Here is a 27,410-nt window from a genome sequence, read left to right as displayed (position 1 = left end):
TCGAGAAATGGGTTCCGAGAAATTTTGTTTATGTTCGTTAAATCAATTTTTCAATCAATGCTTCACAGTCAAAGGGGTTAACTGTAGGAAAAAATAAAGTCGATATCTTTATTAGTTTCTGAGAGAACAGCTTGTAACATTGCGTACATCGCGTGATCAAACCAAAGTAAAATCAACGTTCCACGAGAAAACTTGGAACACCCTCAAGGTCCTTTAAAATAAACCTCACGAAACTGTACCGCACGTGAAAAAATATGTTCAGCGAAGCAAATTAAAATTAGATTAAGATCCGGGCCGTGGATTGCGATTGTTAAGCTGACGGGACAGACTCGGCGCGTCTAGGACGTTCGCTAATTAACTCGTAAGTAGTATAAGTCAACGTTGGAACGACCGATCGGTGGTGGATGCTTTTGCTTTATTATGTATTTTGACACGCCACGGCCAGTAACAGATTCGCTGACGCGAATCCTGGGAAGTCTCGTGGAATCGTGTCATTAATAATTCACGAATCACGCGCGCAGGATTAGGATTACAGCGCTTACGTGAGCACCTCGCGGCTGAAAGACTTTCGCCCGTCAATGCGATTAAAAGCGCCTGGCTTATTACCATGCTTTCCCGACATTTCTTTCCCAGTCATTCACGTGTGATGTAGTGTTACAGGCACGTTAACTTCGTCGGAAATATGCGTAAAATTTTCATTCTTATCATTTCTATAGTTTTAATTCTCTTCATCTTTACGATTACAATTCTTGACATTTTAATCATTTTTATAACTATACGTCTTATAATTAGTACGTTATTATTTTTCATAATTATCATAATTTACAAAATACAAGACACGTAATGATAATTACGGAACAAGAATTTTGTTTAACCACTCGTTAACCTCCTTCTCATGTTTCTCTTAGTATCTTTTTCATATTTGTCATTTTAACAAGAATAATTAATGTATGCAATGTTATAACATTTCTCGCGATAAATAATTTCCTCATTATATTATAGCTTACCAATTTGATAAACTAAAGAGGACTAAAAAATATGAATATAAATTGTGAAACGCTTTCAACAAAATGCTCAAAAAGACGTCGTACGTTGATTAACAAAATTTCTTGAAATTGAAACACTTGCTATCATAATTTTATTTTATTTTAATTCTATTCACACCAAAGTAATTTTGCAAGGAATGAACGTCTGAGCATGCAGAGCACTCGAGGATAAAAATTGTTTCAAGAGCAGAATTTAATTTAATATACATCTCTATTACCGTCGAAAAACTTTTCAATTACGTTAAGGGCACTAGCATCGTTTCGTACTATGCACAGGGAAGAAGGAAGCTGCGTGGTTCTCTTCTTATTTTCCATTTCGTTAGATGAAATTCATACATTGCCATTAACTTTTTCTTTCGCTTCAACCTCGACTATGTCTCGCAACTTTCTTAATTAAATGTTATAAATTCGTACAATGTGGTTAGAATTATTTGTTTTTTTTTTTTTCAGTATAAATAAAATTTAGTGGCTCCGTTTGTTTTCTGAGTTACATCATTAAAATTTGAAATATTGTTCTGATTATATCATTATGATTATATGATTTAACATGTCTGTTTTCCTGTGTCGTCTGTTGTCCGTTTTCTGTGTCACGACACATTCATTTCAACGTTGCCATTATTTCCTACCACTCCCAATTTTTCTTATTGTTTTCGCTAATTTCAATTTGTCGCAACGACATACGACATTCAACATTACTTGGAGGCTAGCAATTCATTTTACTTTATAATGAAAGTATCAACCTGTCACGAAACATGCATCTCAACATTGCCATTACTTCCTACCACTCCCAATTTTTCTTATTGTTTACGCTAGTTTCAAGTTGTCGCAACGACATACAATATTCAACATTCCTCGACGGCTCTCCAAGTGTCAACTCGTTAAGAAACTATAGGTGTACTTCAAGACAATCATTCATTCTAATTGCAATAGAAACTTTCTCTGCACGTAGCTTTCTCAATTCTCAACTATTCACAAAGCTACCCGACATTCGTCATTCCACCTACGACAGAACATTAATTCCAAGTTGTTTCCGTGTTCAAGTATGAATTTTACGGTGGATGCTTTTCTGTACAAGCCTCTCGTTCAACCACTGCTAATTATTTATAAATTTCTGAAAAACAATTGCGTATATCCTTAATGATGAGCCTGTTATTCTTGATATTATTATTATTATTCTTGATTCATGTTTTTGTACTCTATTTCGAAATTGTCTGGTTGTATTGTATTGTATTGTATTTCATATATTATAATGTAAATGTATATATGTACCGATAATATGCACAGCTATGCGCGTATTGCTAATAATTCCGTAGGGGGTTTAATAGCTTTAATAAAAAAAAAAAAAAAGTATGAATTTATGAACAACACCCTTAGCCAAACATAAACATCCAATCTCATCTAATTCTCCTTCGCTTCGTACTTCTTTGACTGTCATCTTCTCTCAAACATCTAATCACGTCCAATTTTCTTTCGTTATTTATTCCATCGATTCTAAATTTTTCTCGAATTTGCCTCTAATATCAATTAACGTTCCTTCGCTACTTACTCCTTTGACTGTCAACGTTTCCAGAGTTCGCACCAATCACCCAAACAAAATCCACCGTGCGCAAGCCAAGTTGAGAAGAAACGTCCTGATCGTTATCATTCCAAGCCTCGCGATCCCACCCGTGCAACCGAACGAAGCGTAAAAATTTACCCTAAACGTGTGTTCCGAAGTCGCGATGATCCTGTCGGTCTGGTACTTCACTCGGACGACGTTCTCAACGCGTGCACTCGTAGCCTCGCGACATAGCCCGTCGACGTTCACTTATTTCGCGTAAATCCGTGGAAACGTCGTTGGCCAAAGCCGTGCCGAGCCGCTTACGAGAGAACAGGAACGCGATGAAGAGCAGCCGGCTCCTCCGTCCCCGGAGAACTATCGCTAACCACGACTTCCACGTCGTTCGTGCACGTATCCGTACGATTTCGTTGGTCGCGACGACGCTCCCCCACCCTTCGACCACCTACGCGCCACGAACGGGTCTCCCCGTCGAACCGACCCCCGAGAACAACCCTCCGCGCCCTCCGCCAACCTTCGCGCAAGAACCACCCTCGGTGGCGCCTTAAGCTACCCTGGCAGGTTGCGCCACGTCGCCGGCAGATATCGCGCCAGGGAAACCCTGTTCTCCTCGGGATCGATCGACGTGACGTCACGTTTACTCCACGCAAGCGTCGTGCCAATCTCGGTTCACGTCGTCTCACCGACGACACGCGCCGTCGGCGTCGTCTTCCTCCGGATGGCGTCTTCGTCTCTGATCCCTTGTTCACGAGGTCTTTGCTCCGAACACTTCTGTTTACTTCTTTCTTCGATTCCTTCGTCACTAAATGACAAGACAACTGTGGAGTTTTTAGTATTTCTGAAAACTATTGCTCGATACACAGATCCCACGTAGCTCTGCACAGAAATTCTTCATTCTTGAAGAATTATTCTTGAAGAAGGTTTATTATTCTTTCTATGAAATATGATTACATCGAGATATAAGAGAGTCGAAGCATTTGGAGCAGTTGTCGAACGAGACATTCAACCGAATTTTCACTCAAGTTTTGGTATTTATTGTAATCACTAGACTGCGGAAGTTCATGCGTTTACGGCAAATAAAAATATGAAAAAATGTATGAGGTGGAACGGTGCTACTCGAGGAAAACTACAGACAAGAGAAATAAGAAATGGCAGGTAGTGGGGGTGTGGGGTGTGGGTTTGACTTTATCTTCAATAGGTTTGGACCGTATCAACATTAATAAGAGAATTATTTTCTATTATTAATTATAATTATAATTATATCTCTATTCTCTTAATAACAATATGAAAACTGGATGTGTTAACCTAATAGAACAGTAGTAGCATTTAGAATGTTTATCAATTTATGCCTTTTTGACATAGTCTTTACCCTAAAGTTCTATCTGTCTATTAAATTTACTCTTCTTCAAACAATCATTGAGAAATATGGATCACCCTTATTGATCGAGAAAGTCGATAAGAATTTCTTTTCATGAAACATTATTATTACGCATTATTATTATTATCACGCTTAGTATACGCAAACTTAAAAAATTCAAATTTTTAACAAGCATACGTAAAGAGTGCAACTTCTATGACATCCCGGAACATAATAGTGGCGAGTTATTCGTTTTCAACTTATCCTTTCATTTTTCCATCGGAGTATCTCTATTCTCTACACGAGGAAGCAGGTGTCGCGAAGTTCACGGTACCTATGGCTAAATCGATAGTAGACCGGTGGAGGATCGCGATATAGTTGAGTTAATTAACAATACACTCTTTTCTTACCTATACAGTCAGTCCCATAAATATTCGTACCTTTTATGTCTGTTGAAGAAATTTTTCATTATAAATATATACCTGTGTAAAATGTATTTACTTACTTATTTAAAATAAAACACTTGTTTGCGAACATCAAACCTATTGTATAATTAAATTTCTTCAGTAGACGTAGATGATACGAATACTTGTGGAACTGACTGTATATCTATTGAAAGTAGAAAGCATTACAAATATTAATCGATTCAATTTTAATTTGGCGTAGAATATACGAGATAAAACGTAGATAACGTACGTAATCGAATTATTTGTGAGAATATTACAAGTCACTACTTTATCGTCTAAATCTACATTGTTAATCAAGTAAATCGGGTTCTAAACTATTAAACGCGTGTAACCAAATTATTAAAACTTGGCATTTTCGCCGCAAACAAATAGTGATTCGCACACAACGATATATCGGCATTCAAACAGTTAATATCAAGAAATAGAAAATAATCGAACATTCTTCAAATCCTTCGTTAGATTATTTACCTTGAGCAAAATAAAGTGGATTATTTACATTGCATCAAAGATTTTGAAACGAGACGTTGAAACGTTGCGGTATAAAAAAGTAGAGGGTCTGGGGTTGGGTTATCACCCCCGAGTATTAAAGTACGAGACGCCAGCAAGTCGTAAACGTTTAAAATTTTATGAATATTCTATCCCAACGACTGGCTAAATCTGTTGCAAAAATTAACGATCGTATTACGACAATTTGTGGGATACAACATTCTCAAGGGATTACCATTTAAACGCACCGAGCTATGAAAAGCTGCCTATTTGTGCTGCGGTGATTTATGAAACAATTAAAAGGATTGAGCGTGCTATTACAACCCGTTACAGACTTATGGCAGTTCCGTGAGAAATAATTTCGCGGGTTAGCCAGGACAACTGCATCGAACGAGTGGAAATCGTGGTCCAAATTAATAGAAAATAATAATATTTTTCTTATTAATTATATTAAGTTGTCCCGAAAGTTTCTTTCGCGAGTTGCATTCAATTATTTGATGTGGTCGTGTTTCTATAAATAGAGAATGTAATTTCATAGATATTCATGTTGTAACAGTAATGGAGCAAAATGAATCGTGCACAATTCGGTAATGTAACATAAAACATAAAATATTGTACACGTATTACTTATTAATAAAGCGAAAGAAACTTTTGGGACAGCCTACTATTACATTCCAGGAATATCCTTCTACTCGATGCGATTTCTTTCGATTGAAAGAATAATAGAGCGACGCGTCTAAAAGTATTCGATGTACTCGATTCTATTTATTTTCTTCCGAGACCTCTCTCGAACCCCAGTTTGAGAAATCCAGGCGTAGATTACCAGTCAACAGAAATGTTTCCTGCGGTATATTTGAAAATAGGCAAGGTGTGAGTTCCCTAGTCTTCTGGTTACCATCCCGATGAATGAAAAGGACAATACTAAACGTCACTGACAAAGGACAAAGACGCTTATCTTCCTGTGTACGGCTACGTCCAATGCGACGTCTCCCTAGCTTAAATTGATTTCTCGCTCTGTTGCTTGCTCATTCACGATTGTTCGATGCTAAGGACGAAAGGCGCACACGGCGCTCCAATCCCGTGGAGTTTCCAAGTATTTACTGTCAAACTCAACATTGAACGTATTTATGCAACCGATTGTACGCTATCATTTTTTTAAGAACGAAACTAAAATAATTTCGAAAATAATTTCTTGCAATTAATTTATCTTACTAGATTCATTAATTATTAATATGCTAGATTATAGGTCGGTACAATCGGAGACAATTGTGAATGAAATTTTAATTAATCGAGTGTCTTTGTAATTATGACATTTAAATAAACAAATTTATAGTTATAAACTTGTTTCCAATGTCAAATTTCGGATTTAACACGAATTTTTTGCTCCTTTATAATGAAACTCTTAATATTTTTAATCAGTAATAAAACTGTTGGCATTGAAAATTCCTTGAATTCAACTTCAAATAATAAAAACACATCGTTTTTCTGATACCTAAAATTAATGATATAAATTATTTAAAGACTGAATAACGAAAAACGCGAATATTCTTTCAATGATTTCGTGTAGTGATTCTCATAGGTCTGCTTTAGAACGTTAAACTTCGCTTTTTTACTTCTGTGTCTAAATTCATTCCATAGCGTTTGAATGGAATTAATAATAATTGTAACGATTCGAATTATAGACGAAATTTGTTAGAACACCATAGGGCTAGAAAGAGAAAACTAAAAAGGCAGCATTTTCCGAATGCTTGGAAATTCATAATTACGCAGTACGTATGCGGTTTAATATCCACCCCGGCAACCGAAATTCCATGTACGTAGTTTCTATTCGCTATGTAAAACCAGTAATTAAACAGAACTCGAGGGCAGTTCATACGGTTCCATGCTGAAGCAGTAATTTAATTTATAAATTGTATTAAGGTGCAAAATGAAGTAATAATAGAAATAATTTCTTGCAATTAATTTATCATACTAGATTCATTAATTATTAATATGCCAGATTATAGTTGTAGAAAAATCATAATGTTTTGAAAATGTATTTAATCAATGTAATGAGTCGATTTTTGCAATAAAAAAAAAACTGTAATTCTTCTATTACCATAATTAACGAATGATACTTAAATGGAATTAATAAAATACTATTTAATTGGCGGATATATAAAAGAAATATACAGCAAAGATAACCGATATAACAAAATATTATTTATTTTTTTTTTTTCAGGAAGAAATAAACATTAGAAATTATACAACTGCTTCTTTTTATGTTATTTAATAAGGCTTCCCATGCGGCAATCACGTTTCTAATTTTTACAATAGACGTATTATTTTTCCGTACTTAAAACATGTATCAGTATATGGAAAAAATCGCATTGAACAAAACAAATGATTTTTTTGTTTGTAACATCGTACACTGTAAGAAGTGATCCAAAATGATCTAAACAAAAAACTGAAGCTTTTCGAACACGTAATTAATTGATTTCTAAAGGACAACTATTTCACGCGTTCAAGATGGCGTAACTTCTTGAAATACCAAGACGAAGGAGAGAGCGAACGATAATGTATTCAAAGGTTGCCCCAGGATTCGTAATCGTCGGAATATGCTCTCTCAGGGCTGGCCTTCTTTGTTGTGCCCTCACCTCGTTTTGCGGGGTTCTCAATGATGGCAGCGGGATGCGGAGGGTCGAGCCCTCGAGATGGGGGGCGAGAATATTGAATTTCCGAAAAGCGCGTCGGGTTTCAAGCGGATGATACGCAGCTTGGTTATGCCAAAAGAGTTAGCTGCTGCTGGAGAGGGACCAGATTATGCCTCAGGCTGTTTCGTGCGTTACGGAAACACCGATGTTCAGGTGGTCTAGGGGTGGGTTCTGTTGGCCTAGCGCAGAGGGTGAGAAATCACTTTGCGTTGAAAGGCCGCGTGTTACTTCGGGGAACTTTTTAAGAAAAATTGTAGAAAGATAACGAAAGATAGCAAAGAGGAGTCAAACTGTCGTATGGAAACGACTGCTAGCTCCTAACAATTCATTTAGTCACTTGTGTTAATTTTAATAAAATTATTGATTTTGTTTACACAGAAAATCAACTCGTAGTCTCGAAGCTGAATCTCAATTATTATTTATTATTTCACCAAATTTCTTGATAATTCTTTTCTGTGACGTGTTCATAAATTGTACTTTCCACATGTTTGAACAGATATTTAAAAACAACGAATAACTCGACTAAATAAAGATTCTTTTGCGACTACCAAACTGCATACGGCTCTTTAATGAATTTAATCGATCGTGTTAAGTTAGACTAGGTAAAAAGAAGCTGAACTTATTGTCCGATTTATTTCATTTTCCGTGTTACGAAGGTTGCTATTGAAAATGTATTTAATTTTACGGGGAATCGTTTCCAAGAGAATCATCTTCGAAAGATAAGCCAATGCGATGTAACCCTTTGACTGCGAAGGGCGTATTAGAATCGTTCATTTTCCATTCCCTCTGAATTATTGTCAATGGCACAATCAAAGCTTCCCTACGAACGTGCCCTATATTCGTGCGCACGTTGCGGTACAGTTTCTTACCTAGAGGGGCTGGCTCGTAATATAGGACATTTGCGAGAAATTATTGTCGTTCGTCCAATATAGTTTTACATGCACGGCACGTACAAAGGAAATCAAATGAGATTGAATAGTTGAATCAGTTGGATGGGACAGCCTACGCTTCAACGAGATTCTATTCGACCGGGACGAATCCAAATTCAATGCAGTGAATCTAATCGAGATGATCACCACTGACCTACTTCCGTACCTTCCCCTCTTTCTACCTGTCTTCTTTTCTTTCCGCGAAGGTTTTAATCTACAATATTGTCGGTCAACGGCAAAAGCTGTATCGATATTAAATCTTTGGATTTCATTACGTGGCGGGATTCTAATTTAATTTCTACACTCGGGCTCGATTAAATTTTGCGCCGCCCCTCTGTACAATTAAAAATTTAGAAAGTTATTTTAATTATGGTTCATTGTGTCCCCAAAGGGTTTACATGTCTTCCGTTCCCATCTCCCAACTCTGAATGATACATTTTGGCTTTTGGCTTCTTTTAGAACGGGCCTTCGTTTTCGAGATATTTTGATTTAAAGCTTTCGGTATGTCTTCTTAAGAAATGTGTAACGAAAGCATCTAGCAAGGTTCGTTGTGTCAGTTGGTAGAATATCAGGTTGTAACGCTGCTGGCCCGGGTTCCAATCACGGCGGGATGTTGTTTTCTGTTTTCAATTTTGTACCATAGAAATATACTTTTTATATATTATCGACTATATAGTGTGTATTATATATTACCTTATGGATATCTTAAGGTCGAAATTAATTGCAAGATATCATCTCGATGTACTCGGTACACCGAATATTAATGTTCCATCGAAACTTACCTCTCGTGATCGTGGCCGTAAGAAGGATTGATTCTGCGCGCGTACAAGGAAGCACCGCCCTCGGACATGTAACCGTCGCACAAGTCAGACAGAGTTCTGCTACCGACGCTCATACCGCCACGAAGAACCTCTCCGTCGCTGAGGTAGCCAGAGGCGACGTCGATGTCCGCGTAATCGTGACCGACATGATGATGGGAAGAAGAATGAAGAATCGTGTACTGTCTCGCGGTTGTCCTGCTCGGCAAGGTCTGAAGGGCCCTTGCGCCTGGCGTGTAGCCGCGGAGCAGAGGCTGCATGGGCTTCACTGTCATCTCGGCCTCGTCGTCCGCCATGGAACCTCCAGCGCAACTTGAACTTTCAGACAGGACCTGTAAAGGGGCATGAATTAATACTTGACTCGATGCCAACGCGGAAAGTTATTACTAGAATGCGGCTTTTATCCATTTATGACTGGCATGAATATGGAAAGCGCTAGCTAAACGCATCCAGAATGTGTTGCATTTGTTAACGAATAAGTAAGCGAGAATATCTGGCATCGTTGATCTTTTTGCCATTAATTAGATGTAATCGTAAGCAGGAAGATTTAGAGATATTAAAATGCGATACGCGTCGCCGACGAATAAATCGCGACTACGTTTATATTTTTATTCGTTCACGGAACAGATGAAAGGGAAGATTTTTAAATACGTGGATATATTTTTTAGGTACTTCGAGTTTCAAGTACTAATATTTGAACTATTATTAAGTTATTTGCACTGTACATGTTTATGGGTATGTTACGTGTTACATTCCTACATATTGATCGTTACTCAGGAGTTGACGAAGCACCTACAAACTAGAGGCACAGTATAAGTATACAACCAGTAGCGACAATGATAAAATAGAATAATCAATTGAAAACGTACACGATTGTTCTAATTTAAGAAACACCAACTAAGGCATTTATAAACTACTTATAAGGTATTATAAATTTGTTTTGAAACATGCATATACATGCATATAAAATCTCAATGACGTATATCTGCGTCATCCGAAGCCGACATGTTAACATGACTACGATTAACAGAAAACTGTACAGAATTCCTTTTGGTGGTAACAAGAATGCACTGTTACAAATTGTAATTATAATTCATCAAGATTATCAACCTTTTGACGAGTAAGCACTTTTGGAAAATGCAGACGGTCTACGAGTAAGCTTTGCACCATAACATAAACAATATTTTATTTTTTTATATATAATTGAGTGCATACTTTAATACACAAACTAGTAAGAAATTGTGTACATGTTATTTATTTAATAATTACATTACGTGTATTGTATATCATATTCATTTTCAAATAGTAGTGGAATCTAAAAATTTGTTACGTTATTATTTGATGAAATATTTGAAACAGCAAAATATGATGTATTGTATCAGATGAGTATTATTAATAAAATTACTATTAATAAAAATTATTATTTAATACCTTAAAAACACACACACACACACACAAGAAAGTGTCCGTTCTCATTTTCCTGACTGCGACTAACCCCTTGAACAAAATCATTTAAAAATAAAAAAAAAAAGATCCAAATCTTCAGTCCATTCTCAACCTATCAACACTTCCAATCTGTTCCAAGCATGATGCATCAAATTTTCACCGCAGCAAACAATCGTAACGATACCAAACGAAGGTACTAACCTTCTCCATTTGTTCGAAGGTCGTGTCAATCTTTCTATTGGGTATAGTTTTAATCTCGCTGCCACTCTCACTGCTCGGCCTATAAATAACGCTACTGTCGCTGGAGTTGCTTTGACCGGTGCTGTTCGAGTTGCTGTGCGAGCTCTCGGACATCAGATCCGAAATACTTGGCATCGGTGACACCATTGCAACCGTGCTGGGATCGAGCTTGCGATGCAAAACGTCTGCCTTCAATTTGGTGGGCGTCGGTACGCCCGGTATGTTGTTTTCCTTCGGTGGTTTCGAAGTGCCTTTCACCAAGGCCGTGGGCTTCGGAATGCTGGATCCAGGACTGATCCCGGAACCATTCAAAGGAGAACCTTGCAACGGGCTGTTCATTCCTGGAAGCTGCTTGCTGGCACCAAAGTTCGATCCATTCGAAACCTGGCCCTGAGAAGGAACGGTGTTTCCGTAACTCGCCGTAACGCTCGGCCCGGTGGAACCTTCTTGAACGATGTTCATCTTTCTGTCAGCCATGTCTTCCGGATTGTTGACGGAAGAAGTAGACGTTTGCTTTTCGTTTGGGTTACCTACTTCCTGCGCATCGTTGGGACCCTTGGCTTTCGCTATTATATTTTTATTTTGCTGCTTGGACGGGCTGGCGTCCAACGTTCCCAAATGATTGTTCGAGTGAACATTTTCTACGATGGCTTTCTGCTTGGCCATCGTTGACTTTTCCTCCAACAAATTCGCCTGATTCATAGACAACGTGTGATCGATGCTTGATATGTTTTCGTAGGTCACGGAGACCTCCTCCTGATCGGACTGCTTGATCATTCCGTTCGTATTGCTCGTTAACCCCTTCTGCGGTATCAGATCTTTGTTCACTCCGTTCGGTGGAATCTTCATGTTCTGCAGGTGAATCTTCGCGTCCGATATCTTCCCTGGCAGCTCCATCTTGGGCCTGGCCGACGGTTGCATCGACTCGTTCTTCGGACCGGCAACGTTCTTCGTCTCCTGCGACGCGATCTGCTTGGAGCCCGACGTCAACACCGACGGATTCGACTTTTGCAGCTGAACCGCCGGCTGTTGCTTCAACAGATCTTGCAGATTCGAGGACTTTTTATCCGTAGCCAGCTTCGCACCCACGCCGCCGACTTTGCCGGCCGACTTGACATCTTCCAACGGCGGATTATAACAACCCAACTTGTCTGGCGTAGCTTTCGTCCGCGCGATTTTGCTTTGCGCTTTGCTTTGCTCTTTCCTCGCGGTCTTCGGGCTCGCCTGTTTCGCCGGCTTCGTGGACTGCAACTTCGATTTCAGAGCGCGGCTCTTCGGCGACTCCACTTGTACCCTGGTCTGATCGCACAGCGACGTCGAACTGTCGGAGTGCTCCGATTTCGCGGAGGAGAACCCCGACGAGCTGGAAGTCCGCTTCGACACGCCCGACGAAGCTTTACCGCGATCTTGGTTTTTCTCTTTGTTATTGAAAAGCTTGAATTTGTCCAGGACAGAGTTCTTATTTTGCTGAGCCGGTGGTGGCCCCGTGCTGGTGTATGGCGATGATTGCGTGGTCCTTGCGCCGCTGGATTTCCCTACCGTCGACGCTCGAGGGCTGAAACGTTTCGTGTGCATTCATTACTTCGACCTTCGTGGAAATTATATTATTGTTCCATAATGTATCGGATTGTCCGGACAGTTCGTGGTAATTTTCGATGGACAGGATTAGAGGACGAGTTTGAATATAAGCTAAATGACTATTATCGACCGTACAAGAATTTAAAGGGTAAAACCACTCTAGAGGCAGAAAAAGGACCTAAATTTGACAATTCATTTTGGGAGCGTGACAAATGGAATAGAATTTCTTTTCAGAGAGTTTATTTAACACATATTGAAGAACGAGAAACAATTATTTTATTGTAGATTGTTTATTTTTTGTAGAACTAACTTATCCATTGTTATAAAATGCTGGTTGTTTTCTTAGTTTTTCTGGTTGGAATGCAAAGCTTGTTTCAGAATTTCTTCGATAAAATAGAGACTCCCTTACTTTATTTACACTAGTTAACCAACTCAACAAAATGTTCCTCGGCAAAGTGTTTTTTGTGAAACAAATAGTATTTCAGTTACTATAATTTCACGTAGGCGAAGAGAAATGTTAGGTGTTACGTACTGAATATTGAAACTATCGAAAATAATTCTATATACTCCGAACTGTAGATTCTACTTTAATTATGCACTTTAAAGAAGTTGTAGCACAGGAAAATTTATGTGTAATTTAAGAATTCCAAGACGTGAATCTCGTAAGGAATAATCAAAATATAACGGTAATTTAGGAAAAATTTCTTCAAATTGTTTGGTAAACTACTGGTACTTATTCTTGAATCGTATTTGAACGGATATAATTATTCACCTCGGCGTGGTAGCTGCAGGTTGTCTATTGGTTGAATTCTGATTTCTAGGCTGAGGTATAAATGACAGCCCGCCTTGGAGCGTCTGCTGTTGGCTTGGACTCGTGCTTCTTGAGCTATTAGCACTTCCGATACCACCGTTTCCGTGTTTTAAACCGCCTGGAACAGGAAAATGATCATACATTTTAACTACCGAACTGTTAGATAACTACTAAAATTCTCTGCAATAAAACGGATAATCTTAGCAAAGTCTTTACAAGAAAGAATAGGGAAGTCCAAGAAAGGATTTAGAAAAAAGAACAAAAATATCGTCAATTTGTTCGTTACGAATATTATAAAATAGTTCGATGTCAAAAGAAATGAATGAAACAATCCAATTTAGTCCACCTTCCTACAAGCTTGATTCGATCTCTGTCAAGCAACCGTTGCAAGCTTATCTGCAACATTTAATTGAACGGACGACGATAAACGCTCATAAATATCCCCCGTCATCCTTTTCTATTACGTTTGCGCTGCCATTGGCCGCGACTCAATAAAACGATGATCTGTTGGCTCATTAAGCAAATACAGTCGTAACGCTGTACCAGCTCAAACTCCTTAGCTGTGTCTGGGAAGTATACGCTGTTTGTAGACAAAATAAACCACGAGTACGGTACACGCACGTGATAGCGTGCATTTACCACGCAAGGAGATTAATTCCCCGCTGCTCGTTCCTCAATCTGTCACTACCGTGATCGCAGACGTGCTTTCCACCCAGCAATTCACGTTATCGTGGGACAAAGTTGCACCGTATCGTTGTCGTGTTAATAGATAATCTCCCAATCAAAGCGTGCACGTTTTGCAATAGGTTGCATACAAGTCACATAGAGAGACGAATCGTTAGAAAATTTCTCGGATTTGGACTTGTATCAGAAATGAAAATAAGAAATAATTATTTGAAAATAATTCATTAAGAGCTGTTTCTTTCGATACAGTTACCCTTTTTTTTTTTTAAATTTCAAATTTAACAGTAGCCATACCGGTGGTTAATTTTGTGTACTAGAACAACTTGTGTATCGTGTACAAGAACTCTGCGAATAACTAAATAGAAAAGTAATGGTTTGAAGAAGGAAATCGATAGACGAGTGATTGCAGTAACGAGAAAATTTTAGAACAGATTGTACAGCACATCTAAATTAGCGCAATGAAGATCTCTCGATAAGTCCACAGCTAGATCGCGAAACAGCTGTATTATCTCGATTCACGCTACTGCCAGCTGGCTGGAATTATGCAATTTATTGCCCGCGTCTACGTTCATGCTGATTTGTAATTAGTGGGTAAACAGAGTGATTTATTTTCGAGGCATTCGTGCAAATTCACGCGAAACAAAAAATACTAAAATTGTCTGTTGAATGACTTTGTGCCAACGAACCTTAGGAAACTTGTTAAAATAATCTAGAATTTTTTTTTAATAAATACCAACTATTTTAATATATCTCCCAAACATTTTTTCACAACCAGTCCCAATCAATATTCATAAGCTCGATGGTATGTTATACAACAAACGATCAACCTTAACGATCCAATCGCGTTCAATCCATAATTCAGAGCCACGCATATCGTTGCCGTTCGGGAACAATCCAGATCCATGAATTTAATGGCATAATCGCAGCAACGCCGTGGCAGCTTTTCCCGCGGTAAATTGCATTAAGGGCCACGGAGCATCCGTAAATCAATTCCACTGTCTTCTTAAATTAATTCGGCCACGTTGGTCTCACGTTCGATCCTCGTTCGTCGCTGTAATCACATCACCCGCGATCGTTCTTCATTGGCACCGATGCTGACAGTTATTCGTTTTAACAACGACAACCCAATTCGTTCTGGTCGGCTCAATTGTCAGCGTACCGTGACACGAATCAAGCCAACGCGAGATAAACGACGGTGTGATCCGAGTTGAGAAGTTTCATGTTGTCGGGGATCCATGATGTTTGATTTTATACGAAAGGTATTAAATACTAAAACTACTGACGACATGAGCCAACCTATTGTACACGTGGGTATAACTTTCATCTAAATCCAGTCACTGTTCGCATTTTGTTTCGCGATATTTGATCCGCCATTTTGAATTTACGAATTCTGAATGCAGGTTTGGAAACAGCGCCTCCAGAAATGCATGTATACCAAATTTCATTCAAATCCATTCACCTTTCGCATTTTGTGCCGCCATGTTGGATCCGCCATTTTGAATTTCTGAATTCTGACTTCAGACTTGGAAACAGCGCCTCCAAAAACCCACGTATACAAAGCTTCATAAAAATCATTCGGAAAAATCTTATTAAATGTTCGAGACAAACAATGTAAAGGTGATTGTTGTCAAATTCTTCCAGAAAATACTACGTTAGACGCTATGTTTACGATTTTGACTACTTTACTACATAGTGAGTACGGATTCCAAGGAATTTATGTAGATCACTATGTCAATCATCCATTCGTCCATAATTCATCCATAATTCTCTAATTGGACGATTATCGATATTTAATAAACGAAATAAATTTAAGTCACTAGTATCTTCAATTGTGTACAGCATTAAATCAATATTCTTTTCATTCTGGATACTCTTAAATCGAAGTAAGTTAATTCCTACAGTGTTGTTTTGATGCAACCAAACGGTACACAGTTCCCCTGTTGGAATATAAATCAACTCGATAGCGGAACGCTTAAGATTTCATCTAAACCGTGACGATTTGAAGAAGATTAATCAGTACTTTCGCGCCCCTATGGAAACCTCGAGTCACGAGGTGTCGTAATAAATTCGATTTCTTTTTTATCAGAGGATTCTGCGGGGCATCGCTGACAAAGAAGAAGGAATGGAGGGGCGATACGGAGGAGTTTAAAACGTGACCAGGCATTAGGGTTTGCCAGTCATGAGAATGATTCATCGTAAGTTGGAACACCGGCGATCGATCTTGCGATATATTAACCGCATCCCTGTGCTTTGAATCCTGAAAGGATGCCCACGAAGTATAGGAAGCAGGAACCGATTGTGACAACATCATGAACTTATCCTTATTTTGTTTATTACTATGAAAATTCCAGGTGTTGAACACCTGGTACTTCCAAGTTGTTGATTAGCATGCTTTCGAAATTATTGAAATATTTGAGTAAAGTGTAATTAACCCTTTGAGTGGGAGACAGCGAGAAAAAGATAGTTCGTTAATGAATTCGTTGAAAAAGATAATTCGTACCTGCTTGAACAACAGTGTTTCGCTGATGGTGATATTCCGAGTACGAGTCAAGTGCAACGAACTGCGATGGCTACTCGAATGGTCGCTTATTGAATGACGCTAATTAATCGCTCTACCGTGCCGTGAAACCGATTGCGCTATCCCACGAATGTTTGGCAGCCAATCTAATTTATTTGCTTATTTATTCGTTCATTTCAGTGGGTATATCCTTCCGATTACGATAACCGGAAAGTTATCCAAAAAAAGAACGTTCTATAATATACAATAAATAGTGTTATGGAAATCTGTTTATCTTTGATTCGTTATTCAAAGTTTTATCCATTATTTTTCGAAGAATTACACACTGTAATACATCATTTTCTTCTTGATATTTATATGTGAAGATTACAGGTCATAAGTTTATTTTACCATTTATAATTATAAATATATTATTATTCACGATAAGAAGCTGTAACTGGTCTTGTTTGTATGTATTTATATATAACTCTTTTCAATCAAGAATGACATGTCTTCTTTATCTTTGTATTTTTACATGATTGTCAAAGATGAAAAACCGTAACAAGCCTGTTTCTCCTCGATATATGCGTGTGTGATCACATGTAATTATTAACAATTAAGAACTACGACATGTCTTTTTCTTATGTCTTTTCTGTAACAGGTCTTGTCTCTTAACATTTATGTATAATTCACGATTAAACCGCGCCACAAGCTCGGAAAGGTTAAGAGCCACTGCACTAATTAATCCCGTCACGATTGGACGTCGTCGAACCAAACCGTACACTTTGCGACTCATTGGGTCGACGATCGAGCGCCAGAACCGTCGCGTTTCCAATTGAATCACGACGATCGCGGGGCAAACGCGTCCGTCTGTGTCCTCGTTCTAACGTAAACTCGTACTTGCATTTTGCGCGAATGCATCGGTGCTCCATACTGCTCTCCGTACCGTGCACTCCTCTCTCCCTTTGTTTCGCTGCTGTGGTACGCAGCGAGTGTGCATCGATGCACGAGGGAGCAACGAGCAGCAGCGGTTGCATTAGTGACGTCTTTAACGGTGTACCGACTCATAAGGCCATTGCATCCAGCAATCCTTCCGTACGTGTGCGCACCGACGCGTGCGACGCACGCGTGTACGTGACAACCCATCATTGACAGGCCAAGGCGATTAACTTCAGCGTTGACTCTGGGAGACGTTGGCAGACATTGTTGACTCTTTCGTCGTTTGTTTGAATTTCCCAGTTGTTAACCATCCCCGAAAAGCTGACAACGCTATCGTGGAATTTGTAACTCTACGTTCGGTACTTTTGAAAGTAATGCGCGTCAGAATGACAAACTTCATTGCTTTTGAGAGTTAAGTTTTAACGGAGGAATTTAAATTCTAAGATTGAAAACAGCAAAAGAAGAAATAAAATTGCAAAATGATATTTGCAAATGTCTCATATGTAGAAGTAGGGATGGGCGGAATTCTCGTTCAAATCTATTTTCTTGCTCTTAAACCTTTGCCAACGGGACGATTTTTGCTGAGAATTCTAAAAGGCGCGGAGGTGTAAATTTCAAAAAATATATCAGCTCGTAGGGAATGACAAAACGAAACTTTTTTATATTTACAGTTTATTCGTAGGGCGTTTAGTTTAAAAAATAAAAATTAAACATTTAAAACATTTAATAGCGCTGTTATTTATGTTCCTCGCCATGGGACGGCGCGGTGGTACACGCCGCCCGATGAGAAACAAAAGTATGAGGGCACCCGTGGTACACGCCGACGCTGCTATTTGGGTTCGTCGCAATGGGGCGGCGCGGTGGTACACGCCGGCGCTGCTATTTGGGTTCGTCGCAATGGGGCGGCGCGGTGGTACACGCCGCCCGATGAGACACGAAAGTATAAGTCACCGGTGATACACGCCGATGTGAAGGTGTTAAATTATTTTCGGACGGTAAATTATTGACATTTCTAAGTCAACATATTGTCTCTATCTATAATGGAGCGTTAAAACACGTACAATATATTAATGTACTATTTCTGTACATGCAGTTATCGTCGAAAAAGTGAGCGTGCAAGTACTTTTTATGACGTACTGTATACCGCCTTTAAGACAAAACATCACCAGTTCACTGATAGTTGCACTCGATTTCCCGGCTTTTGATCTTCATCCAGCGCGAAGGGCACTTTGATCTACCCAGGGCGTATTTTAATCAAGCGCTTATCTATGGCCGAGAAATAAAATCTATCCGGCGGCCGAGCAGAAATTCGGAGTGAAAGCAGCCTTTGAAATCGACAGAATGGAAGAACGCGACGTCGAAGGAGAGCTTAAAATGATTAGTTAAGGAGTCATGTTACGAGCCAGTGCAAGCCGTGAGCTCGAGTCAAAGATTAGAGGAGCCCTTAGAATTCTCGTCGGGTCACCTTCTGGCTGAGCTGTCCGATTAGACTCCTTCTAAGATGACTAAGCTACCCTTTTCCAGGGAAAAAGTTTATTATCGAGCGGCTGTCAAAGGGACACAAAGAGCTTCAACGTCTGTACCGACGCCTGCCGCCAATCACCACGGGTTCTTGCTCGACGTCTTCGTGCTTTTACGCGATTGCTCTGAACGACGTTGAGCGACTGGCACGAGGGTTCGATGGCAATAGCTCGAACGTCTATTAGGAGATTAGATTGCAATTAGTCTCCTCTATCGGTTGACCGCATTGCAGACGCTAACGAGTGCTGGGAACGCTCCAAAATGCATGGACTCGTTTTCCATTTCCCCCTTCGCTTTGTATCCTCGCTTCTCTCCCCCCCCACCGCCAATTTCCTTATCGGCAAGGGAAGTTACCCAGGTGTCGATGTCGTTTTTAATCAGTTAGATGCCTCGACTACTTTGAAAAGTATGTGGGTACTTGGAATGTCTTGCAAAAATATTATACAATTTATACATGATACGCAAAATTTTCTCGCGATGTAAATATTTCTTGCTTTTCTACTATCTATTCAATCTCGTTTTTGATGATTATAGACAGAGACCAGAACAATTTTCAGTTCATATACAATTTAACTAGAAAAAGCTTCCCTACAATATACCTGCATAACAATTTACCTACCTCCGTTCCATTAATTTCTTCAATTACTAGCTATACATAATTTTATATTACCAACCCTTCCCCCTCAAGAAAATATGGTCGAAAACTTGCTCATAAATATTCAACATTCAGAGACTGCTTGAATTCCCACCAAAAAAACGATTAAGTTTAAATAAAAAATGCCCCGAAGAAATTTTTCCTCATTTGTCCGGATTAAAGGAACTTCGGGGAATAATAACATCGATTCGAAGCTCGTAAACGCTTCTTCAATGGCGTGAACGATCGGAATTTCCACTCGTTTCAATTTTCCTATCGACTCTGTAGATTTGGTGCACGTGTTTTTTCTCCTTCGGGGAGTTCACGCACGCGTGGCCGTCGATACGAATTAGAATCTGGGGTGGATTCAACAAAGCGGAGCCTCCTCTCGCAGGGTCCCGTGGGATCGGCTTAAGTCCTGCAGGCTGTCAGGGCGGTTGACTCATAAGCCCGTTGCGAATTTTCATCTCTCCTCTATCACGTTTTTCCTCTCGCTTACTAATTATTTCACTACTCGATGAAGTAACTAACGAGACGCTAGCGACGTTTCAAAGGATTTTCCATAAAGAGCTTTAGAATTTTATTTTTCGATATGAAAACACACTTGTCGGCGTAGTTGCGATGGATATTATCTTTCGCGTTTAATTAGAATTATCTGTACTTTCTAACATATTCCGCGACATTTGCGTTTTATTAAATAACGAAATGTCTAAAATCTCGTTTGAAACGCCACTTATACGTTTTCGAGCACAATTATTATACTGTGCGAAAAAGTATTTGAAAAATCAATTCAGCTTTACTAACATAACGATCCGCAGTCTAATAATTACAAATAGGATAACGGCGTTGGTTATCGCAAACATAGTACAATTTTATGTAGATTCTAGGAATTTCTTGGATACTGAATATTTATAAATACAGTTCTAATACCCAGTTCAAATTTGATTTATAGTATCATCGATTGAAGGAAATTAATGAAACCAACAATATAAGCATGTATGAATTTTTTTTAAGGACATTTTGAACTTTCAGAACCAGTACACGAAATTGGCTGCCGAACGTTCAAATTCAAAATAATTTTCTGTGTGCGAAACGTTATACTCGAGTTCTCTTCGAATACAAACAATGAAGAATCGATACAAACGTTTAAAATTGAAATAAAAAAAAAAAATATATATATATGCATAATCAGGGCAAGAAACGAAATATACAAATAATTTCTTTGCCATTTTCTACTAATTTCAATTAAAATGGTGATACGACCGAAACATATTGCGTGACACGCTCTGTATACGTAAAATAATTCCATCGAAGGTTTTTCGAGTCTTTCGCTCGACGCTACATTGAATATTTGTAGATCAATCTCGCTGATTCTCGCGGTCGAAGTCCCTTTCAGGGGATTCGTCGTAACAAGATCACGAGGTACGATATCTGATGCACATTATATTTTCAAGTCCCCCGTGGGCATCGCAATGAAATTGCATTCTGACGCTGGCGCAGCCAGGAGGATCGAGTGTTTTCTATTCACCGCGAAATTCATTTGCAGGAAGTGTATATCGCGTCTCGCGATCCAGAGGATTAATTCGACGGGGAATTATCCAGGGATGGAGCGGCAGAAAAATATTAAGACGCGTGCGCGGTCGTGTATGTGTGTTTGTGATAAGACTTTCAGCACTCTGTCACGTTTTTATCGTGTCGTGTTCGATATTTGAATCGGAGCCACGGAAAAGAGAGCGAAATAACAACGTGGGTCTCGGAGAAAGTTGGGATTGTTAAGCGTTATCGTTCGAACGACTCGCAAAGCTTCTGAAAAGAAAGCATGCAACCATGTGGAGCCACGAATGCACCGAACAGAATATCGGTTGAATAAATTCAACGATTTTTATATCAATTATTCGTGTTATTGTTATGGCATGTATAGTGCAAGCAGAGATGGGCACGATTCATTTTCAATAATAAGTGACGAATAAAAGAACCGCATTCCCGTTTATTCTATTAAATAAATAAGCTTTCATTTGTAAATTATGAAGAAATATTGTAGTATGTACAATCTGAGCAGAGATGGTCACATCTCATTTCAAATAATAAAATACGACAGGTTTATTGGATTGGTGAGTATTTAACTAATATTATATATTTGTTTAATAAATATTACAATATTAATATCACAAATATTGTATATTTATTGATGTAATTAATCGCGTGGCAATTTATTCGATTGAACAGATAAACTCCTAGAGTTGTAAATTGTGAAGACGTAGTAAATATTGAATTATGCTCTGTGTGAACAGGGACGAACAAATTTTTTTTTTTTGAATAATAACCAACAAATTATAGTATCGCGTGGTAATATATTTGGTTGAACAGTTAAGTCTTTATTTGCTAGTTGCGAAACATTTCATTTCAAAATTTCTGTTTTAAACGTCACATCTTGTATATTTTCGGAGAATAAATATAGTATAACTTGTACGAATATCAATAATAAAACGAAAAAGAGTTTACCTAAAACGAATGAAAATTCTCTGCATATGGATGGTGGCCATGAAACCGTCGATAAATAATGGAAGCACCGAGAGCTAGCCGCGCGAAATCGACGACTATTTGTCAAACATTTTATTCCCTGGAACAGTTTGCCGAGTAAATATTGTGACGCAGGTACAACTCGAAATCGCATGGATAAATGATAAGTCAGTCTTTCGTCCTGCCACCGGTAGAGTTATGTATATTGTTACGAGTTATTTGAGGTCGTCATATTAGAAATTATATTATTAGAAAAGATGAAAGTCTACGGTATATGTTATTTAAACTGCTAAAAGTGCCAATACAGATATTTTTAAATTGTCGAGTATAGTGACTGTAAGAATAGAGTTAAACAATAATCACGCAGAAATTCAAGACAATGTAACGGGTGTATTTTAATTAAAAAACAAAAAATCTCGATAGATTCGTCTAAGAAATGAAAGTTTTTTTTATTAATAATTAAAAGTATTAAGAATTTCATTTTAAAATTCAGCGGACAGCAAACATTTCTGATAAATTAAGAACTTGACGTTAAAAACAAGCTCGCAACTATTAATTTGTTCATTCGAATGTCGTACCTACAAAGGCATTCGATTAACTAAAATTGTATACACGTTTGTCTCTGATTGTACTTCCTATACATCCTTAACATTACTGTTTTCAACAGTAACAAACACAAACACTGATGTGTTTTTCTAAAAAACATTTATACTTCATTACGTTAAAGTAGCTACTGTAAACGAGCTATTGTAATTAATATTAAAAAAATTGTAAACTATCTTTAATTATTGTTCGTAATTAATACAATTCTGCCTTTACACGTAAAACTGAGATAGACTGGTCGCAAAAGTATCGAAAATCGTGTTAAATCTCATGATCCATCTCCGAGAATGTAGAATAATAGTAACCTACCCTAAGCGTATGTATTCATCCCGATTCAGCTAGGGAGTGAACACATGTACTACGACATGTACTATGATCGTGTACCGTTGTACTCCACGGCACTACACGAGTCTCATTGTCCACCAGGTAATTATAGCCCCGATACAACTGTTTTTATTCAATCAGGACTGCAGAAATGAATTTTATTTAAATGAATCTCGTTGGACTTTGATCCTTTCAATTCGACGAACATTGATGCGAATTCAAGTGACGGGTAATCCGCGTAAAAACCTCGAAATCCATTGCACGACACATGCTGCACCATTTAATTTCTCGTTTGTCAGGTACGCGTACTGCCGAATCGTATACGTATAATCAATTGAACCGTGCGAAAGCCAATTTACGTGCTGCCATTCCCGCATTAAATTCAGGGCTCATTTGAAAAGACAGAAAAGGCAGTTCGTTAATTTCAATCATGGTAATCCGCGTTTATTTTGCTGTTCCCGAGGCTCAATTCTACTCCACGATTCAACAGACGAATAACGTATTTCAATAATGTTTTAATATATTTACAAAATGAACATTACTTTCTCGGTTCACGTAATTGAAGCAAGTACCTCGGATTTCAATATTTCTAATTGATTTCGTTAATATAACTGTGTTTTATTACTAGGGAAATATATAGTGTATACATCACGTTTATTGTTATTGATCATATTTTTTGATTGACCGTGGCTTGCAATGTTCGCAAAGCGAAATTGGCCGATCTCACAAAAATTTACAATGGACGTTTGCTGTATGCACGAGGCAACGTCGAATATTTCCTGCGAAATACACTGCTGATAATCTAGACACGCAAACGACTGGAAGATTGAAGGATACCGAGTCCTTCTTTAAGGCTGCTTTGTAGCGAAAATACAGCCCAACGTAATGTGTAAAAATAGTTATAGAAAAAAGTACGATCGTTAGGTAAAAAATAATGTATGCTAGATGAAGTTCGATAAAAGTAAGTACAACGAAATTGCTAAAAACATGAACAACGTAGTTAATTTCTGATGCAGAGATAGGTTTTAAGTGGGCACTCAAAATGTAAATTATTTAACTGCAGAAAGCTTAAATACATAATCTGTTCTTCTTTAATTACATGTATTTTGTACCCTTATGAATTTTCCCTACAATATTCGAAGCTCATCTATGAAAAAGGTAAATTCAACTATATTATTTTCAAATTTTTCTTTCTTCGTCAATATTTTATCTTAATAAACCAAATAGGAATTTCATTTCTGCTTTTTGATTATTAAAATTGTTTGTTTTTTCACTTCATTATTGCTTTCAGCACCGGTAAATTTACGCTTGAAGACGTTTATGTTTGAATTTAAGTACATCCGTTACGTTTGAATTTAATAACAATATTAGAAAGTTCATACTTTCACGTGTAACTGTATTTTTGAATTTCAGGTTAAAATAATTTTCATGTTTTCATTTCAAACATCACCGAATATGATGGTAACGTTTATGCGTAAATAAACAATGCTCGTTAACGTTATGTTTTCCAGTCGGTTTCGTTCGAATATTGCAAACAACACATACGAATACCTGAAGCATGCCTGAAGGTGAAAATAAGATTCATGGAACGGAAGAGTCTGTGCTACGCTCGCGATTGAAGTACCTACACGTACACACACCTTTATCAGCCACACTATATCCTGGCACCGAGATCATCACCGTTTACTACCGTGCTTCATCAACTTCCTGAACCGTTACGTGTTCTTTCCTCTATCATTCCTTTTATTCATTATTTTTCTTTCTTCCTTTCTAGCCTCATTCCTTTATGCATTTTCTCCTTCATTTTCTACATTTTCTCCTTCTCCATCTTCTTTCTCTGTTTCTGTTCAAATAACTCTTCTATATACAAAGTTATTAGGAATTTTCTATAATATTCATATCTCAAGATAATACCAAAGAAGCCCTTAGTATCTCATTTTCTGACAAAATACAAAAGGTACGGAATGGAAAGGTATGGAAAGGTATGGAAAGGTATTCAATTTTCTAGTATTAAATGAAGCTACACGCGATTACAAATAAATACGAAATCCGCCACGACTATGTTAACAGGCATATTAAAAAGAAAAGTCCTAAAAGCCCTTTTACAAAACCCTTCGTACCTAGCGAAACACTTTTTTGACAAGCATGCCCACCGTAAGATTTCCGAATCTAAATTGATCTTCAGCATTGAATGGCGCCGACATGAGAGATCCAACATCGAGGCGAAGAAACATCCCCTAATTTTTTATTTCGACCCACTGATCGCCTTTCACAGAAAGGACAATGGAGGGGAGGAGGACCCGCGAGGAAACAAACCGGAGTTAACGTCGGCGGCAGCTGTCGGTACCCGCGGTGTAAATAAATGAGACCACTCCACCAGGATTGTTCGCCCTCTTCCAAATGAATTGACAAGCCGCGTGGTGTTACTTCAGATGCACTTGGCCACGCAAACATTCGTGTATGAAAGCATCGAAGGAGAATCCCATATGGGAGGCATTAATCGTGCGTGACGCATCCTAAGAACTGATTTCGACGTAAACATCGATCGATAACGAGGCTTGCCATTACACAGAAGAAGTCATCGTATCGAGATCGTGTTAATAACAGCTAGAACTGACGAAATTCTATTTGATATTGTAACGTATTGTAACGTGAATGTTGGATAAATGTTTATATTTAAACCACTAGTTTAAAAAAAAAAAAAATGCTGAAAAATTCATATTTCAGTTAAAGTATACAAGACTGACCATCCAGAACGATAAACTTAAGAAGAATCCAAACCATAATCGATTCTTTTTATCCCACGAAGTAAAAGGCTCCCTTAACCTTCGGTACATGCGAGAAAGGTCCTGCGTTACTCCTTTAATCCGATCGAACTTTACGTTCGGTACGAGTATGAAAATCAGCCAGCGTAAAAAAGACGGGCAAGTAAAATTTTTATAGGGTGCCATAAATATTGTTCGCGCCTCGTTTCTCCGGCATCTAGGAAATCCTGCATAAATATTCGAACAACTACGGGTAGCAAGAATGCGCATAAAGGAAGTCCACTCGCGAACATTCGACGCTTGGGGATGCTGAAAAAGCTTCGGATCGCCCTTGCGTCGTTGCTTAGGTGCAGATTATACGGTTAGGGGAGAGCATCCTGGCTACTAACCGTATCGGAAATATCGTTCTGTGGATTTTCGAGCTCATCCCCTAAATTCGACTGCGTGCAGGAGTAATGGGTGCTGGAGGAAATACGTTTCTGAGGGCGGAAGTCGGAAAATCCGGATTAAAGCCTCTCGCGGACCTCCTCGCTCGCTCTACGACTACGATCATGCTATTCCCTCGGGCCAAATAAATGATATCTTCGAGATTTATCGTTTCAATAATTTTGTTGCACTGATCCAAGATTGAATGTAAAGAGCTGCATGTAGCAAAGTTCTATTTCTCGAGTAAACTATTTTTGTAACATCAAAGTGTGTTGATAGAATATATCAAAGTTTATTTTAACAGGTGAACCATACTACTATGTGCAATTTTACAGTGTTTTTATTTTAAGGTTGTTTGAGAGATATGTTAAAATAGTCAGTATTTATTACGAATATTCGACATCATTTTAACTACTGCATCATATGTATGTTGTACTACGAAACAGCTTCGTAATGTAATGTATTGTAATGTGAATGTCGGATGAATGTTTATATTTAAACCGCTAGGTATGTTTGTATGTTTTATAGTTGTCAGTTATATTTATCAATTTGTGTTGGTAATTTATTGATTAGTCATTCGATTCGTACTGCGATTTGATTTTGTCCGATATGCCGTGTGTTGTCTTGGAATTTTGAAAGTTTTCGCCGAACCTCTAAATAAATATCCTTACAGTAATTAAATATTAAGCCCCTCGAAGAGTCGAATCAAGCATGTATTTTTCCACGAATCGAACCTTTATAATGGATCTTCTTTAAGGAAGTAAAGTTTCAACCACGATGGTACAGCATATTCTAGAATTACCACTCACTGTTTATCTTATATGCTAGAGTGACAGTATCTCACAGAACGCAGCAAAGTGATAGTGACAGACAACTATCAATATCTCATTAATTTCTCGTCCGTTTTAATTTGCATAGCAGACAGAAATAGTTCGATGCCGCTGCAACACGAGTCGGTCGGGTACGTTGCTTTTCACAAGATCGCTAATTGCAGATACCTCGCGAGATATGAAAATTGACTTGCAAATAAATTCAGTAAGCGTTCCTCATCCGATGATATCCGTCACG

The 27,410-nt window shown here is 38.3% G+C and overlaps 2 protein-coding genes across 2 annotated transcripts in view; one reads left to right on the top strand and one right to left on the bottom strand.

Moving 5' to 3' along the window:
• LOC128890616 (protein sickie) overlaps nt 1-27,410 on the bottom strand; it is a 203,337-nt gene that overhangs the window by 80,697 nt on the left and 95,230 nt on the right. Inside the window, exons 6-8 of the mRNA XM_054149270.1 lie at nt 13,391-13,547; nt 11,002-12,595; nt 9,319-9,686 (exon numbers count right to left, since the gene is read on the bottom strand). Coding sequence (XP_054005245.1) covers nt 9,319-9,686; nt 11,002-12,595; nt 13,391-13,547 — 2,119 coding nt within the window. The remainder of the gene's footprint in view (nt 1-9,318; nt 9,687-11,001; nt 12,596-13,390; nt 13,548-27,410) is intronic.
• LOC128891165 (protein crumbs) overlaps nt 1,779-27,410 on the top strand; it is a 254,301-nt gene continuing 228,669 nt past the window's right edge. Inside the window, exon 1 of the mRNA XM_054150419.1 lies at nt 1,779-1,788. The gene's annotated coding sequence lies outside the window, so the exon portion shown is untranslated. The remainder of the gene's footprint in view (nt 1,789-27,410) is intronic.

The sequence above is a fragment of the Hylaeus anthracinus genome, unplaced genomic scaffold (assembly GCF_026225885.1).
Source record: "Hylaeus anthracinus isolate JK02 unplaced genomic scaffold, UHH_iyHylAnth1.0_haploid 12001, whole genome shotgun sequence".
In the NCBI taxonomy this organism is placed as follows: domain Eukaryota; kingdom Metazoa; phylum Arthropoda; class Insecta; order Hymenoptera; family Colletidae; genus Hylaeus; species Hylaeus anthracinus.
Note: the sequence above shows the minus strand (reverse complement) of the source record. Positions and strands in the feature narration are given on the sequence as shown.